The sequence below is a fragment of the Cucurbita maxima genome, unplaced genomic scaffold (assembly GCF_002738345.1).
Source record: "Cucurbita maxima cultivar Rimu unplaced genomic scaffold, Cmax_1.0 Cma_Scf00055, whole genome shotgun sequence".
Taxonomy (NCBI): domain Eukaryota; kingdom Viridiplantae; phylum Streptophyta; class Magnoliopsida; order Cucurbitales; family Cucurbitaceae; genus Cucurbita; species Cucurbita maxima.
Window position 1 is genome coordinate 96,678 of NW_019272071.1, and position 17,661 is coordinate 114,338.

The following is a 17,661-nucleotide window of genomic DNA, read 5'->3' on the forward strand; positions in this document are numbered from 1 at the left end:
TTCGACATCCAAGGGTCACAGATTGACCGTAAAACCCTGTACATCACTACTCTCAAGTATGTGCTACATAGGAGCGACGAGATCACTCCAAAGACACCTCCGATCTCCAAGGGTCACAGACGGACCGTAAAGCCCTGTACATTATTTTATTACTTAGTAGAGAACGTGTTCTTAATAAATTGTCACTACCCTAAAGTAAGTACCCCTATATAAGGGTCATACTCTATTACTTAGCAAAATTGTAACAACCGTTCAGTATGTGCTACTTTTCTGATCAAAACTCTTTCTTCTCTTCCTTTTCCTTTTCCTTCCCTTGAAGTGATAAGAACAAAAAAAACGTTTTAAGATTTTGATTTGAGCGAACCCCTCCCTAGGGTTCGTTCTTCTCCTCCATTGATCCCTTGACCATTGCAGAATTCAATTGAAACTTATGGGGAGAAGTGTTTCAAGGTCTCCGTCGTACACTCCTCGCTCCAATTCCTATCGCCGTAGTCGGAGAAGCAGAAGGGACACGAGTCCTTCCCCCTATCATTCCAACACCCGTTCCAGGTTTTCTTCTTTCTCCCATCTGTTCATCCTGTTGCCGCCGCCGCAAATCCTTCTCCTTCCACTTTCCTGATTCTCTACGCTTTTGAATAATCTATTTCTCCATCTTCTTACAGGAGAAGGAGCCGTTCAAGTTCCCTCCGTCGCCGTCGAAGTCGTTCGCCGTCATACCGTCGTCGAAGAAGTCGCTCTCCCACACGGAGACACCGCCGACGTAGAAGTAGGTCTTCCTCGTTATCCCCTTCCCCCAAATCGTCTAGTTCCAGTCCTAGTCGTGCATCCACTGATCGGAAACATTCCATAGAAAAGCTTAAGAAAGAGGAAGAAGAGAAGAAAAGGTACTTCCCCTTTATATTTTTCTTAACTTGGATGTTTCTGCCGACAATTCAGTTCACATTCCAGCTACGCTGTCGTAAATCTAAATTGTTCTTGCTCCTTAGATTTCCACCATAGGCGTTTACATATTGAAATATGAAAAATATCCTGAATGTGACTGAACATGGTTTATAAGTAAAGAATACCATCTCCATTGGTATGAGGCTTTTTGGGAAACCAAAAACAAAGCCATGAGAGCTTATGCTCAAAGTGGACAATATCATACCATTAGGGAGGGGTGTGATTCCTAACATGGTGTAAGAGCCACGCTCTTAACTTAGCTCGCTCAATAGAATTCTCAAGTGTCAAACAAAGAAGTTGTGAGCCTCGAAGTGTCGAACAAAGGGTGTACTTTGTTCAAGGGCTCTAGAAAAGGAGTCGAGCCTCGATTAAGGAGAGACTGTTCGAGACCTCCAGAGAAGGATGCCTTATAGGAAACTCTATGGTGTACTTTGTTCAAGGGGAGGATTGTTGAGGATTATTGAGAGAAGTAGTTCCACGTTGGCTAATTAAGATAAAACTCATGGGTTTATAAGTAAGGAATACTATCTCCATGGGTATAGACTTTTTGGGGAAACCAAAAGTAAACCCATGAGAGCTTATGCTCAAAGTAGACAATATCATACCATTGTGGAGGGTCATGATTTCTAACCGTTTTCAACAAATGGCCAGAAGATCATCAATTAAATTATCCTAAGTGTGAGTTAACGTTTGGCAGTTTGCTCTCGAATGGCTAAGAGCTGTATACAAACAGGAAGTTGGCGCAGTTAGAGATGAATTCTGACGCTTTCTTTCTTTTAGTTCTTGGTTATGCTTTAGCTGATCATCTTGTATCCCTCCTTCACTAATAAAACCTCCAAGCTGCTGGATCAAAGAGGATGTAAGCACACTTCCGAAGCACGATAATTCCTTGTGCATTTGATTCTTTATTTCAATATCTTGTCTGTAAGCTTTGGCTGGTGCAGTGTTAAACATTCCCAACTTTTTGAGCTATAACAGTTTAGTGCAATTTTTTACATTGAACAAGTACAAAACACTTGCATACGAATGGGATATGGTTGAAGATAGGTAGAAGTGATAAAAGTCGAATTTAGTTTTTTTATTTTGTTGTTTCTGACCTCCTGAATGAGATGTTGGCTCTATGATTGATATTTACCGCTCCTTCATTCAGGCGTGAAGCAGAGTTGAAGAAGCTAGAAGAAGATGCAGCTAGGAGGATGGAAGAACTAATTCAGAAGAATGTTGAAGAAAGGCTAAACTCCGAAGAAACTAAATTAGAAATACAGAGGCGAATAGAGGAAGGTCGCAAGAAGTTGTTTGATGATGTTGATGTGCAGCTTGAGAAAGAGAAAGAAGCCGCTCTTACTGCTGCAAGACAGAAAGAAGTAAACATTTTGTTTCCTATTCTTTTTGTTACGTTTTGTGGTTATAACAACTCCAAATGCACGTTGATAGTAATCACATATATCAGTAGAGCGTTTGCTTTGCATAAAAAAGTTTGAAAAATTGGATTTATTGATTTTACGATCACACAAAATCCAATTTGAAATTTTCGAGGAATATTGGATTCATTGAAAATTTTAAAATACAAGTTCTTTTGAGGATTTATCTCTGAATCTTTGAGTTCTTCAGTACTCTATGCTTATGCTGCTTTAAAGACGCTTTACTTAAAATTATTTGATATGAAAGTGTGAGATCCCACCTTGGTTGGGAGAGGGGAACGAAACATTCTCTATAAGGGTGTGGAAGCTCTCCCTAACAGACGCATTTTAAAAACCTTGAGAGGAAACCCGAAAAGGAAAACTCAAAGAGAACCATATCTACTAGCGGTGGACTTGAGCCGTTAAACTATTTGTGGCCATTCTTAGTGGAACTAGGCCTGCTGTGATAGGAATTGTGAGCGGTATGTTGGCACATATACTGATGCCGCCTTTGTGTGGTGGAGTGGAATGGGAATCACTGAATCTTAGAAAGTGATTATGAACACTACTTTATTGGAAAGAAAAGGCCTGTTGAATAGCTTTAGTTAGGTTTGGTTGAATCTTGAGTAGTTAATTATATCACTTTAAAACATGATGCACTATTGTGCAAGCAGCAATACTTCTGAAGGAAAAGTCCAGTTCTTGGGCAATCCGTGTTTCTCCAGAGCTGTGGATGAGCTCGTGGTTTACGTCTCGATTAGAATCTGAATACAAATGATAAATGCAGGCTCTTTTGTGAAATATTTTTCTTCTTTTCTGTCAAATTTACCTATAATCATGCAACATTTTCAGGAACAAGCACGGAAAGAGAGAGAAGAGCTCGACAAAATGTTGGAAGAGAATAGGAGAAGGGTAGAGGAAGCTCAACGAAGAGAAGCTCTGGAGCTGCAGCGGAAGGAAGAAGAACGATATCGTGAGCTCGAGTTGATTCAAAGACAAAAAGAGGAGGCAGCTCGGAGGAAAAAGCTGGAATAGGGACAAGATTGTGGGGTTTATTGTGGATGAAATATGGTGCGTCCATGTTTTCCTGACCCATGGAATGGTGAACCTCAAGCCGATGATGTTGTTTGGGGTATTGGCATATCATTATGTGGATCAAGGAAATTGGTTTTCTTTGGCGCCCTCAGTTTTGTCTGTTTTGTGGTTGTCCTATGACATGAACATGAATTTTGGGTAGTTCATTTCTCACCGAAGTTTCTCGTTCTATGAGAATTAAAGTATTTATTGGAATCTATTTTCTGAAAAATTCTGGCTTTCGTGTTTTGGTGGGTCTTTAAGATCCTTTCGATGAGTGGACGTTTTAATTTCTAAACATTCGGATACTTATCTAGTTTTTCTCTTAAGGTTAGTCAAGGGTTGGGTTTGATTTGGTAAAATAGAAAACTAATTTTATAAATGTAAAAACAATATTTCACTTAGTTTGTCCTTGAACTCTATTGTCGTCTCCGTGCATAATTGAATGCATAGTACTTTTCTATACAAGGTGCACATGCACGCGACCTACTAGGTGAATGCCAATAGTGTATTTTGTGCACGTTGATGTAATCGAAATCGTCATAAAATTAAAAAAAAAACACTAATAATATATCTCACTAAAGTGACTGCACTGATTGGAAAAATATTTTTACAGAGAATCTTAAAGACCGAATTTCAAGATAAGGTAGAAACAAGAAATGCTTAGAACATTAGTTTTTAGTCAAATATTTGCCAAATATTCTACGTAAGAAAGACTTAGTGACTTTGGGAGAACTGTTCTGTGCATTTGAATCACTCGAATCTATCAAGAATCAAGGAAGAACAGAAGGTAAGGATTTCAGTTTTTGGTTTTGATTTTCCTCTAGATCCAAGAGATTGTTTTAGGAATAGGTTATGATATTTTAGTATGTTGTTCTAGGAGAAATTTCGCACAAGTTTCATGGAGGAAGACAGAGGAGAATTGGGCCGAAAGTCAAAGTTTTGGTGAACGTCAAGAACGGTAAGATTTACAGTTTTGAGACAATTTTGGACGTGTTTATTTTCTTTTGTAGTTGACGATTAATTACGAGAAAAATATCTTTGTAAAGTAGGATTAAAAATCTACAACTTTATGAAGGAACCAAGTTGATTGGAGTTACAAAGGAGAAGAGATAGAAATTGAAAGAAAATAAGAAGAATCGATGAATTTTACGTACAAGGAAGTGACACGTGAGGTAGCGAGAGGTGGAGCGCGAGTCTATACTCGTACGTGGGCAGCCTTAGCACATGTGAGTGCATGTGAGTCTCCCTTTTTGTCCAATTTGACCTTCATTTGAGTGCTAGTTCACTCCGATTTTGATAATAACCCTAACTTTTTCTTAAATTAGGATCTACTAGAGAAATTTCTGAAATTTTAGAACTCGTAATGCGCTGAAAAGCTAGCTCGAAAAGACATGCATCATCCATGTAAGCAACAACTCAAACTTTTTTAAGTAATACTTGTAGGGATCGTTAGGATGTGCTAGCCTGCGAACATTTCTTACCTTATCTAGTTAGAAAATGCATGTTTAGGACTTGTCGCCGGAAACCTTGAGGATTCCAGCGAGGAGCCAAAAATCTCGGGCAGCGCCTGCATAAGTTCGTCCCACACCTCTCCCATTCTTTGCAAGAAACGCCACAACACATTGTCTGACCACCGAATGCCATCTAAGAGTGTAAGAGATGAAAAAGAGAGGAATATGAAGTCATCTATTGAACATCTCTATTTGGGAAACACTCGTACTCTTTAGGAAAATTCACACTCTTTATAGCATCAATCGAGAAAGATTACAAGACAGTATGTAGAAAACTAGTACAGTGTGCTTTATATTTCTTGGGATGAAAATACAAATAAGACGGAAGGGTATTTACAAGACAATTTATTCCTAAAATTTTTTAAAATATCCTCTTTATTATTAAAATATTTAAATTATTTTTCTAAAATAAATATATATTAAGACGCATTGAAGAAATCTCAAACTCGGAACAACCCGTATTTTGATGGATGTTAGGACCCTACGACCTCATGTATGTGGAGGGAGGATGGTCGGAGCGTCGAAAGCAACCTAGATCTCAAAAGAAACGGCGGCGGAACGTCGTCGGAAATGTTCGGGAGGAGAGAGAAAAGTATTCAGAGATTCGAGTGGGAAACGAGCGAAGAACAAAATCGAATTGGGTCGGTTTCGGGTCACCTAGCGTGGGATCCAACCCAAAAACCATGCGAGCAAGACCTAACCCACTCAGCCCACGTTCCATGCAAAAGCCCAATACGTAAGGCCCAAAAATCTGTAACCCACGACCCAGCCTCACGACCCGCCCGCCCGAGTCAGCGACCAGAAGTCCGCACCTCGACCCGAGAAATAACCCGCGCACGTTTCTTCTCCCTAAAGTGACGTGTTGCACATGCAGTCGCCGTCTCCTTCGGCTCACGCGGCGTCATCAGCTCGGCTCGACGATTCAATTGGTTCGTCTCGGCGGCTCGGCTTCTCGGCTTAGACGGCTTGATATACATATAATATATCGTTTCCTATGTTTTCAACCCTCTTGAAGCCATTTTCAACCTTATTTAAGGAAAATAAGAATATAAGATCCGTTTCTTCAATTTAAGTTGAATTAAATTAGGAGAATGAGAGGAAATTAAGTGAATTTATGATAGGTACTTAGAACAAAACCTCAAAGGACGAACTCATGCAGTTATATTAGGGTGAACGCTGACTAAGGCCAACCAAGTAAGTGGCCTTAGTATCAGCTCGATCAGAAGACTTGTCATATGTATGACGACACGTGCCTTGTGGTGCTGGCATGTGTCATTTACGCTTTATATGTTGCGACGTGTTTGAGCTTAATTATAATAATGACGACGATAATGTATGATGTTATGATAATGTTAATTGATGATGATATAATGAAGATGATAAATGATGATGTATGATGTTATGATGAAATTATTTGAATGATGATGCCGTAACATATATCATATCATAATATATATATATCATTCACGTATCGTATGTAACACCCCAAAAATGAAGAAAATTAGCTCCCATAAGAATATGCTGCCCATGAAAGACCCGAAGGATAAAAAAAGGATAAATTAAAAGGATTAAGCAAGGACAAGAATCTTAAGAAGTCACTCTCATCTCCTAACCAGTAATTTTAAGGAGTTAAAAGACCCATGGAAAAAGGAGGGGAAAGTAAAAGTCGGTGAAAAGGGCAAAAATGTCATTTTACCAATTATTAAGGATCTTCCCGGATTTTTAATTCCTTATCTACAAGGAATTTTAAGATGCTCAAGAAGAGAAAAATGACCCATGAGATGAAGGATTTCTATAAAAATTATGGATTTTTCTGGAAAAATGATATTAAAATATTCGGAAATTGGCAAAGGACCCAAATACCCTGGAAGAATGTATAATTACGAAAATGCCCCTCTGATCAGAAACAGAGCATCTACCATGACCATCTGAGAAATATCTCACAAAACTCAAATCTCAGCCGTTGGATCTTTCCTAAATTTGGATATGATCTAGAAGATGGACAGATCATCACATCCAGCGGCTATTAAGCAAAACCAATATCGGTGAGGCTCTAATCGGAGTAAATATTTCCGACACATTTTCCAGAAAATCCAACCGCCAATTCATGACGATTATGGAGCTTTCAATGTCGGTTTAAGTTCTGCCTATAAAGTCTGAAGTAGGGGCAACAATATGGAACGAGACTCGAGCAAGGTCGAGCACCCATTCGAGAGTTATGAGCGTTTAGTTTGTGGATCTCCTACTCTCGGGTTTCTTCCAAATTTGAGAGAAATTTTCTACCATTCCTCCTCAAACTTATTCCTATAGTTTTTAAACAAGATTACCCACAATTTCTATGAAGGAATCGAGAGCTGAAACATCGTATAACAAGATACCCAAGTGATAACAAATCTGACGTTTCGGGTGAGTTGCATACCGAGAATGATTTCTCGAAATTAAGGACCCACACTCAAAGAAGTTCCTCCAAACCAATTCCTATAGCATGAGAAAAGGATATGGAAGAGGTTCCATGAAGAAATCGGGCCTTGAAAACCCCTAGAATCGGCTACCCAATAAGAAATTCCCTGTTTTAGCTCCGGCAAAGAAAATGATTTTGGACGAACTTCGGAGGCGAATATCTTAGTCTATGATCAACCAAAAGGTATGAAATCAATCCCAAGTTCTTCCTTTAATACTATCGTTAATTCTCATGAATAAATCGAGGGTAGAAATGAAGATATTGGGGTTGTGGAACGCCACTTTCAGACGGTGGCGCAAAGGACGCCTGCGTCTTCTTCCTGTCCAGAGGAAAAAGACGATGACGTGGCCAGTTTAGTTGAACCGGCCAAGTCAGCCCAAAATCTAACCTTCCCTCGGTGTTTCTCAAATTTAACCTTTTTCAGACTGGTTTTCATGACAAAACTTAGGGTTCCAGAAACTAGACACAATAAGGAGTCTATGGAAGGAAATTTGAAGTAATTAGGGTACCGGAAGCTCAAGAACGGAGGTCCCGAACGTCGACGATGAGGTAAGTAGCCACCTTGGACTTTTCTTAAGAAATACTTGTAAGAATCGCTTGGATTTTCATATGAACCCTAAAAAAAGTATTACATAAGGATCTATGAAAGAAAAACTTAGAGAACCGTAAGTTAAGACACTGAACCGACCAAATTTCTCGGGATTTAAGGAAAGTTAAAATAACCTACTAAATGAGCCATGATGCCTATGAAATTTTAATGATGAGCATATTATATCATGTTTAGGTTATATGTGAAATTTGGTGGTCAATGGATAAGGATAAGTAGGTAAACCAAGAAACAGGCCAAAATGACCATAATGCCTTAGGTTCATGACCAAGATGACCTTCAAAGGCTATGAAACTCTACTTTAGATCTTATTTTATGATTCTTGATGAGGTGATGAAGTTTTAAAGCCATTTTAAAGCCATTGGTACTCGTTAAGCAGCAAAACCAAGAATTATGAGAAAATTACCATAATGCCCCTAAGGAAGACTACTTGCGGGTTAAGCCCCAAATGACCTCCCAACATTATGAAATGTTGTATGAATTCTTATCTCAGGATGTTGTATAAGGTAATAAAGTTTGGGAGTCGTTGGGAAACGTTAGATAGCGAAACCAAGATATGGGGAAACATGTACATCATGATCCACATGACTTAACCTCCTAGGATGACTAACGAGGTACCATGAAATAAGAGATTTCCCATATGTTCCCTTGGTTGCTAATAAGATTCTAAGTGCACAAGGTTACGTTGGGCTATTCCTAAGAAAAACCTTTAAGTTCCAAGCTTGACCCAAGACGTTATGCATAAACCTAGGATCCCCAAGAATACAAGGAAACACCTAAGTTAATGCAGATGGTATGCTTAACAAGTTGTTAGGATCCATGCCCGGAGTAACCATTATCTCCCATCACGAAGTGTACCATGAGATCCCTATTCCTCTTTAGGTGAAATGCCCTGCTTTATGTACCACGAGCAGGTTGTCATGATGGACTTATTATTTTCCTCACCTAAATGAGATGCCCTGCAACACGATATGCCCTACTATAAGATCTATTTTATATGACACGAGGATAAGCTCAAGATTTCAAGTTGGTTGGAGCAAGTTTGGAACATAAGCCAAGATGGAACTTAAGGAAACGTCTAAAGAAAACATGTCAAGATTCAAGACTCTTCTAGAACCCTCTAAGGAGCCCATTATGAACTTATGACCTTTTAGAATAACTCATGCTAGTTATTACGATGGGTTCATATGACCACGAATGTATATAACAACTTAAAAATAAGAATCTTAGAAACTTATAAGATTAAGAATCAAGAACAAGCTATACATCCACCAAGACAAGAAGAATGCTAGGTACCACTCAAATATAAGGGACCAAAGTCCTCTAGACTCAAAATTCAAGAATGCTAGGTATTACTCTAAGTATGTCTAATTGTGGCCCATAACTCCCACCATGCGGTGCTTTCTAAGGAGGCTTTTTTCCTCTTCCAGGTGGGATGCCCTGCACCGTGTTTGCTTTGCAGGATGTCATGTTTGGCCTCATTCCCCTCCCCTAGATGAGATGCCCTGTGCCATGTTATGATTTGCAGGATGCCATGTTCATGTATGCACCGATCGCGCGACCTCTATGGTCTATGTTAGATTATGCAACCTTTATGGTCTATGCCATGTTCATGCATGCATCGATCACGTGACCTTTATGGTCTATGCCATGTTCGTGCATGTATCGATCACGTGATGGGGAGAACCTATGGCCACAATGGAGCAAGAAGAGAGTAAGTTACCTAGCCATGAATCAAGAACCACTTAAGACCTCCCACGGTACATCATGCTTATGACTTAGACTACGCTTCTTGGAACGTATGAAGCCTTGAGCGTAGGTATTAAGATTGTGTCGCTTGGAACGCATGAAGCCTCAAACATAGGATGACAAGTTTATGTCTAATACCGAAAGTCCTAAGAGGAGTGTCTTGGAGAACGAATTAAGAAACATAACAAGAACTTACGACAAGAACAAGAACAAGAACAAGAAAACAAAAAGTGTGGTACCCTAGCATATCAAGGACATGATTAAGAGCGGCTGCTTACTGAGTCTTGTACTCATTCCTTATTCTCCATTTTTTTTCAGGAAATAATGAGCTAGTCAAGGTCGGGAGCGGACTCTGGAGCAGGTGCCATAGACAAACCTCACCCGTCGTCCTTCAACCCTTTTGTGTCGTCCCTTAACTTGTGTTTTAACTGTTGTGTTGTGTTTTAAAATACTTTGTATAAACTTTATTTTGATATAATGTTTGATATGTTTTAAGTTTTGGTTGTTTTATTTTGTTGAAAAATTTACCTGTCTTTTTTAGAGTCATCGAGTCAGCCTGGTTCTTACATCATATCTCAAACATATTGTCAAGTGCATCATACCATAACATATATCATATCATTCAGATATCATATTTCAAACATATCGTCAAACAGATCACATTGTTTCATAAATATTTCACACATATCAAGCACATGACATGTGCAGAACCATGGGACACAAGTCATCATACAACATCAATTTTTAACCATGTCATCACTTAGTTGCCTTTGCCAAAGTTTACTTATATAAATTTGGGTAAGAGATTGGAGAGGCTGTGAGAAGTTACTGATATAAATTTGGGGAAGGGAAATTTTCATTTTCATTTTATTTATTTATTTATTCATTATTATTATTATTATATTTTTTTTATTTTGAGTTGTTACACATAAATCCTTTAGACTTTCTTTTAGATCCCTTAAGCCTCCTTGTGTGCCGTAGATTTAAATATTTAAGCCTCCTTTTTTTAGGTATTGTATCAAACCTTAAATTCAAACCTTTTAAATTTTTATTCTTATCCCTTATCCCCAAAAATTAGATAGGAATCTCAAATCGAATCATTGAAAAGATACGTTCAAACGTTTCTTTCTCCGACCATTTTTTGTCATTTTTTCAAACCTTAAACCCTAAACTCTCGCAACTTAAACCATCAAAATTGTTGGAGCTTGGATAACAATTTGGTGTAACTAAACTTACCAGTAATTACAAATCTGTAAAACTGATATTTTGGGGTCAAATGTTCTATAAAAATATGATATCCAAACTAAAAATCATCTATCTATACTCCCAAATTTCTATGTTTTAAAGATAAAATCTGTAAGAAGCTTATCCAGCTTCCAAGTAACTACCAAGCATAGTAATGCTCCAAACTGTAATAGAAGATAAACCCTCAACTTATAGGACTAACTGGGTTAACCATATAACCCTCATTGCCATACTTAAGGAGGGCCACCCAAACATATATTTGGTAACATACTTTCAATTTCTTTCACCACTTGACTCATCGTGGGGCGATTTATAGTTGATTCTTCCACACATTTTATGGCCAACTCCAAGAACCTTCCAAACTCCCTTACATTTGGGATCTCTTTTCTAATGGTTGCATCTATTATATTCATCAATCCGTAATACGCTTTGTCACTCTTGTTTGTTAGTCGAATCACTTCACCGACTAAACATATCCCTTTCTCAATTGCCGGTTTAGCAGTGATCAATTCAAGCATAACAACTCCAAAGCTATACACGTCACTCTTCTCCGTTAACTGCTGGGTTGTGTAGTATTCTGGATCTAAATAACCCTGCAAATGAATGTTCTTTAAGAAACGATACGTACCTACCGAACAGCTAAGGTATTCCATAAAGATTGCTAAGATTTACTTATTTCCATAGATTTGCAAAATAGATTTTGTTAGAACATGCTTAATTGAAATGCAGAAACAATGCATTGGGTGATGAGAAGCACTTACCCATGTGCCTTTAACTCCGGTAGATAATTGTGCCTTTCCATCGTCAAATACAGGCTTAGACAGGCCAAAATCTGCAACCTTCGCATTTAAATATTCATCCAAGAGAATGTTGGAAGACTTGATATCTCTATGGATTGCAGGAGGATTTGCAAATTCGTGAAGGTAAGCTATTCCTCTTGCAGAGTCGAGTGCTATCATGAGTCTTCTTTTCCAATCAAGATGAATATAAGAAGTCCCTAAATAAAAGTCATGCCTATTAATTACCATTTGATTTCAAAGAAAAAATATGGAAGAATTCCTGGATTTGAGTTACATTATGATCTAAAAACACAGTACCCATTTTTCTCAATCAACCACAAAACTCTAGTAATTAACCACAAAACTCTAGTGTTAGAATCGCACAACAATGCACACACTCGATTTAGATGAACACAGAGAAATACTAGAGAGGAAATACAAGGAGAAATATTGGCTAAAGGTTTTATTGATGACTTCAAGTATGTACAGCAAGAGAGAACACAAAGAATTAAGAAAATACATTTTTAAGACACTACTATATATGACAAATTTACTTTATATGTCATTTACCATATATAACTTTACTATGTATAACCGTTCACTAACCTATAAATAAGCAGTAGACTCCATAACCTAACATCTAATAGTAGTGGTGAGAAACTATAGGGTCTCAAAACCTAAACCAAACTATACTAGCTTAGTAGCTTAGTAGTTGATGAACATCAGTCTTAGTCTTCCCCTACAGGTTGAAGGATCCCCACCCCAAATTTGCAAAACTCCAAATAATAAAAACTCTTTATTCCAAGAATTACAAAGAAATTTAAACCAATAAACTTACCAAGGATGTCTTGAAGTGATCCATTAGGCATGAATTCATAAACAAGCATCTGTTCTCCCTGTTCACAACAAAATCCTACAAGGGCTACTAGATTCTTGTGATGAACTCGTGAAAGTAATTCAATCTCAGTCTTGAACTCAAATGCACCCTGCTTTGATCCTTGCTTAGCTCTTTTGATTGCGAACATTTGTCCATACCCAGTCATTCCTCTATAAACCTAGAGAAAATAGCTTTTAATGCAACTCTAACAATTAAAACTTCAAAAACAAGGAAAAACTTAGACGTTACCTTTCCATACCCTCCAACTCCTATCTCATTACGATTGGAGAAATTATTTGTCATCTTTCTAAGCTCATCATAAGAAAAATATATTGCTCCCTTCAATTGTGGTGCGTCTCCACTTGCTTGTTCAGTCGATGACCAAGAACCTAGAGTAAATTTGAGACAATTGATAAAATAGAAACATTTAGATAGATTTAGATAGATGTCTAGAAAGAAAATCAACTTGAGGATAAATAGAGGCTTACTAAATGGCCTGCTCAATGAAATCGCTTTTGATACTCGTTTCTTCTGCTTAATTGCATATATTCCAAGTCCAATGAGGCTTAGGACCAGTAAGGCACAACCAATTGCAATCCCAATAAGCCACCTATTGCCACTAATATTTCTCTCATCTGAAGCTGCAGGAGATCATGTTTTTAACATTAGTTCATGATGGCCGATGCTAACTCATAGGAATTGAGTACTGACATTTTTATTTTCAATGGGTATATAACTTGCCTAAAACTGGGGACTGAGATGGAATGAAATAAAATGATCCAAATTCTGCCGGAAGAAGGAAAGTTTGATGACTCAATGCAGACGCAATCCTCAAAATTTCTGTGTAACTGAAAAACTTTCCAAAGGGTGGATAAAGTTCAAGTTGTATCTGAAGGTAATCATCACTATCGAACTCAGCCTTTTGAATAACAATGGAACCAATAGGAAGATGTAGTTTCTCCGAGAGGTTGTCTTTCAGTAACAGAAACAAGGTATCATTTGACAATTCCCTGATCGAGGGTCCTCTGAACTGCAAAGACCCTACATAGGGACACTGACACTCACAGCTTTGAGGGTTATTCTTCTCGCCAGTGGAGCACAGTCTAGTTTCACAGTTGACATGACTGGGAAAATTCGGCTTTGGAGACAGTTGTGAAATTTGACAAGAATTTTCTTCCAAGACATGAACAACATCACACGCAGGATTTCCTCCAAGCCTACAAAACACATGACAATAAACTAATAAATATGAATGATATCATGAATCTAAAGTTGGAAAATGTTGGGAGAGCCCCTCGCACATCAAAGTTTTGTTATATCCAGATATCGCAAGTTCGGTAATGCGATTATTTTCCAAATCAACAAGCTCCAGATGCTCATTGATGTTGCCACCCATGCTCAATGTCCCATCAAATAAATTGTACTTCAGTTTTCTGTAACAATCTGAATATATTAGTTCCAAATTTTTTCTATGACTTGGAGATAATAACACACTAACTATCAGATATTCTTACATTTGTTGTATTTGTGGCAAGCTGAAAATTGTTTCTGGGACTGATCCTTTCAGTTGTCCAAATTCAACGATCCTGGAAACATGGTTTGTATCGACATTTCTCATTTTGTTTCTCAAATTTATCATTTATATTATTCATTGGAAAATGTGGTATAGTGTTTAGTAGTGAACTATATCAGGGACCTACAAAGTGGTGAGAGATGGTAAGCTTGAGAACCAATCCGGGGCTGCTGATGTATCAAATGAGTTGTTACTCAGGTCCCTGTAAAAATCAAGTAATAACGAGAATTTAACCGATTAAATTAATGAACTAGAACATGAATGTTTCAATTGAGATGATAGTTTCTCGTCCATATACTTACACAACGCATAGTGAAGTCATTTGAGTTAAATTTGGCAACTGACCTGCTAGATTATTGTGTGCTAAATTCCTAAAAGAGAATCCAACAACATAGGTAGAAAGAGAAATTTGATTACTTATCCATGAAAAAAAAAAAAAAAACACTTTCATAATCTTCGCAAAGAGAAATACCCACAAGTGCATGATCTGTCTTAATTTGGTGAGGTTTGATGGGACCATTCCTGTTAGAGAGTTCCGATCAAGTCGGCTGCAACATATTCGAACCATCATGGAGAGGATATTGCATGAGAAAGAGTGAAGTGGTATGTGTTGTACTAGACTTACAGAACTTCAAGGGTGTTAACAAGTCCCAAGGTTTGTGGAATACTCCCAGAAAACTGATTTTGATCAAACACTCTATAATGAAAACATTGGTAAAGTTTTAGGATAAGAAAAACAAGAGAATAGAAAGTGAATCATCGATGGTTACTTACATGTGTATTAACTTCATATCAGCGCTAAAAAGCTTAGGTGGTATAGAGCCTGATAGCTTGTTCTTACTCAAGTGACTAAAATTCAAAAATTCAAAGGCCTTTAATACTAAAAAGGAATTGGATCAGAAACTTGTAAATCAGAGATAGAAAAGGATGCTCACAAGTGTTGTGCTTGGTGAAGAAGGTCCAGACCATGGGAATCAGAAGTTGAGACAGGGAGAGGTCCATTCAACTTATTCTCCATCAAATCTAGCAAAACAAGTTTGGAGAGTTTTCCAAGTGTAGGCGGTATAGGGCCAATGAGTTTGTTCGAATTCAAAGCCCTAAATGAGAGTTCGAATTTAAGTCGATTTAAAATATATATGAACTCTACTCGTTATGTCAGATTAACAGCAAAATCTTACAAGGACATCAACTGAGTAAGGTTGCCCAAATGTTCGGGAATATTCCCACTGAAGCCACATGCTGCTAGGATTCTGAACGATTAAATTTCAACTTCAGCGACATGATTGAAGAACAGAGATATCTAATGTTCCATTGGATCAAAGATCGAAAACTTACAAGGACCGCAAATTTCGCAAATCCCCCAACCGAGGAGATAGCGGACCAGTGAGCTTTTTGTTAAATGACAGGTCCCTGTAATCAAACGGATCATCAAAATCGAATTCATTTGGTAAAACGAAAGAGCTGATATATAGATGTAACTCACAATGTTGTTAGTTCAGTAAGGTCTCCAATGGCGCCGCTAAGATGACCTTCAAGGCCGATAGACGGCAATTTTCTAGAAGAAGTTACGACCAAGAATTCAATGGTATTCAACAGATTGAACGACATTAGAAACAAAATTGAGGAATACAAACTCACAATTCAGTGACTCTATAACCGTTGCAAGTAACTCCTTCCCAGAGATCTCCACATGGATCAACTGATGTCTTCCATGTTGGTGGTGTGTTCTTCCATTCCTCTTTCAACGATAGCAGGACTTGAACTGCACATCAAAATTTTCTCAAACCTCATTCAACATCCTAAACAGTGTTCCTCCCAAATCACAATCATTTATTCAAAACGTGAAATCACAAACTGTAAACAATGGTAGTATTCCAAGAAGCATGCATTTATTGTTGCATGATAGATAAATGTTATCAATTTTTTTATAAATAAATTATTTTCAATTAATTTTAGATAATCTAATTATTAAAATAATTTTTATTGGAATCTTAAATTTTAGTATTTTTAGTTTATTTTGTAATAAATTTAAATAATTATTCATTTAATAAAATTATATAAACTTTAAATTATAAATATTTCGTCTAACTTATATTTAAAATCAAATATTATATATAGCCGAATAAATATTATATTAAATAAGATACACTTGTCATTATAATATTTTATTAATAAAATAGTAACATACCTTAAATTGCTATCAATATTACCCATTTAATAATTATTATAAATGAATATATTGATTAATATATATTACATACATTAAAAAAAACATATTAGAATATTTTATGGGATTTAAATAGTTAAAATAGTAAATATGAATATATTAGTTTACATTTAATTTATTTTTTTTTATAAGAAAACCCTTAACTTTTGTATTTTCTTTAAAAATAATGAACTTTTTTCAAGTTTCAATCACACTTAAACTTAATTTTTTTTTAATAATTATATTAATAATTTTGGACCAAAAATTACTTTATTTTAAGAAAGATATTTCAAAAAAAATATAAATTAATAAAATAAAAAATAAAAAAAAATAAAAACTCCCAAACAATTTCTTAATCTTAATTGTTTTTAATAACTTAATCAATTTTCAATTATATTAATAATTAAAATATATAAGAGTACTATTTTCAATTCAATAAAAACATACTATTTTCAAATAATGTTTATATATGATTTTTTTTTCATTTTTATTTATAAAAATAATTTTATTTTAATGAAAATAAAAGGGAAAAAGAAAAGGAATTACCATCGTTTGGGTCTGTGTAGGAGAAGGTGTTATGAAGTCCAAGAAGGAAGAAGAAAGGCAGAAACGGCAGCGTTTTCACAGATATCATCGCCTCCTCCATCTCTCAAGGCTAAGCTTAGATAACGGAAGGACTTGGGAGGGAGTTTGATTATAAGAAGATAAGGATACAGCCTGAGGAAGTGTCCTTTTCTGGACTTCTTCTTCTCTTAAATCCAAGCCCCACAATAAACCAATTCTTTCACTGTTTCTTAGTGGAAAAATCAGCTTAGATTGTTTTTTTTTAGTGAAAGAATCAAACGGGACGTGGTTTGAGTATTTAAAATAATCCGTAAGTGTCTTTATTGTTGAGGTCGAGAAATGCAAACAAAAGCAATGAGGGTCAGACTTAACTTTTTATAGAAACATAATGGCATCGCTTTTGGCTCTACCTTCTAGTGCGGACATGGTTAGATGTGTAGTACTTCCATTCACACAGCTCACACACGTGCGCATGGGTCAATTGGATGAGTTTGTATACATACCCCTTGAGTCTGGCTCATTGGGTTAGCGTCACATAGGGAAAGGGCTTGCATAATATCATGGTGAATATAGATGTTTTGAGGTACTCATTCGTACTTAACATAACAGGGAAGTATTCAGATGCACGTGTTATACAAAATGTATGAGATCTCATAACATTAAAACATTG

At 36.8% G+C, this 17,661-nt stretch overlaps 2 protein-coding genes across 2 annotated transcripts; one reads left to right on the forward strand and one right to left on the reverse strand.

The window, feature by feature from the left end:
- The first annotated feature begins 223 nt into the window (after positions 1 to 223).
- On the forward strand, positions 224 to 3,661 carry LOC111471698 (uncharacterized protein At1g10890-like). The gene is made up of 4 exons (XM_023117427.1): positions 224 to 549; positions 663 to 884; positions 2,093 to 2,306; positions 3,195 to 3,661. The coding sequence occupies exons 1-4, from the start codon at positions 431 to 433 to the stop codon at positions 3,375 to 3,377; spliced, it is 738 nt and encodes a 245-aa protein (XP_022973195.1). The 5' UTR covers positions 224 to 430; the 3' UTR covers positions 3,378 to 3,661.
- A 7,309-nt stretch (positions 3,662 to 10,970) lies between these two features.
- Positions 10,971 to 17,124, reverse strand: LOC111471692 (probable leucine-rich repeat receptor-like protein kinase At5g49770). The gene is made up of 19 exons (XM_023117420.1): positions 16,974 to 17,124; positions 15,860 to 15,983; positions 15,705 to 15,776; positions 15,557 to 15,631; positions 15,400 to 15,471; positions 15,157 to 15,318; positions 14,996 to 15,070; positions 14,847 to 14,918; positions 14,698 to 14,769; positions 14,524 to 14,592; positions 14,349 to 14,423; positions 14,163 to 14,234; positions 13,950 to 14,081; positions 13,390 to 13,865; positions 13,137 to 13,289; positions 12,898 to 13,037; positions 12,610 to 12,826; positions 11,754 to 11,989; positions 10,971 to 11,585 (listed from the first exon to the last, which is right to left on the reverse strand). Exons 1-19 carry the CDS (start codon positions 17,071 to 17,073, stop codon positions 11,226 to 11,228), a joined length of 2,754 nt encoding a protein of 917 aa, XP_022973188.1. The 5' UTR covers positions 17,074 to 17,124; the 3' UTR covers positions 10,971 to 11,225.
- Between the last annotated feature and the right edge of the window lie 537 nt (positions 17,125 to 17,661).

Excerpts from the sequence above, each read along its gene's own strand:
- LOC111471698 (XM_023117427.1), top strand. The coding sequence starts at position 431 with ATGGGGAGAAGTGTTTCAAGGTCTCCGTCGTACACTCCTCGCTCCAAT. Across the intron at positions 550-662 it reads CATTCCAACACCCGTTCCAG|GAGAAGGAGCCGTTCAAGTT; the intron begins GTTTTCTTCTTT and ends ATCTTCTTACAG. Across the intron at positions 885-2,092 it reads GAGGAAGAAGAGAAGAAAAG|GCGTGAAGCAGAGTTGAAGA; the intron begins GTACTTCCCCTT and ends TCCTTCATTCAG.
- LOC111471692 (XM_023117420.1), bottom strand. The coding sequence starts at position 17,073 with ATGGAGGAGGCGATGATATCTGTGAAAACGCTGCCGTTTCTGCCTTTC. Across the intron at positions 15,984-16,973 it reads CTACACAGACCCAAACGATG|TTCAAGTCCTGCTATCGTTG; the intron begins GTAATTCCTTTT and ends TTTGATGTGCAG. Across the intron at positions 13,866-13,949 it reads GGATATAACAAAACTTTGAT|GCTTGGAGGAAATCCTGCGT; the intron begins GTGCGAGGGGCT and ends TGTGTTTTGTAG.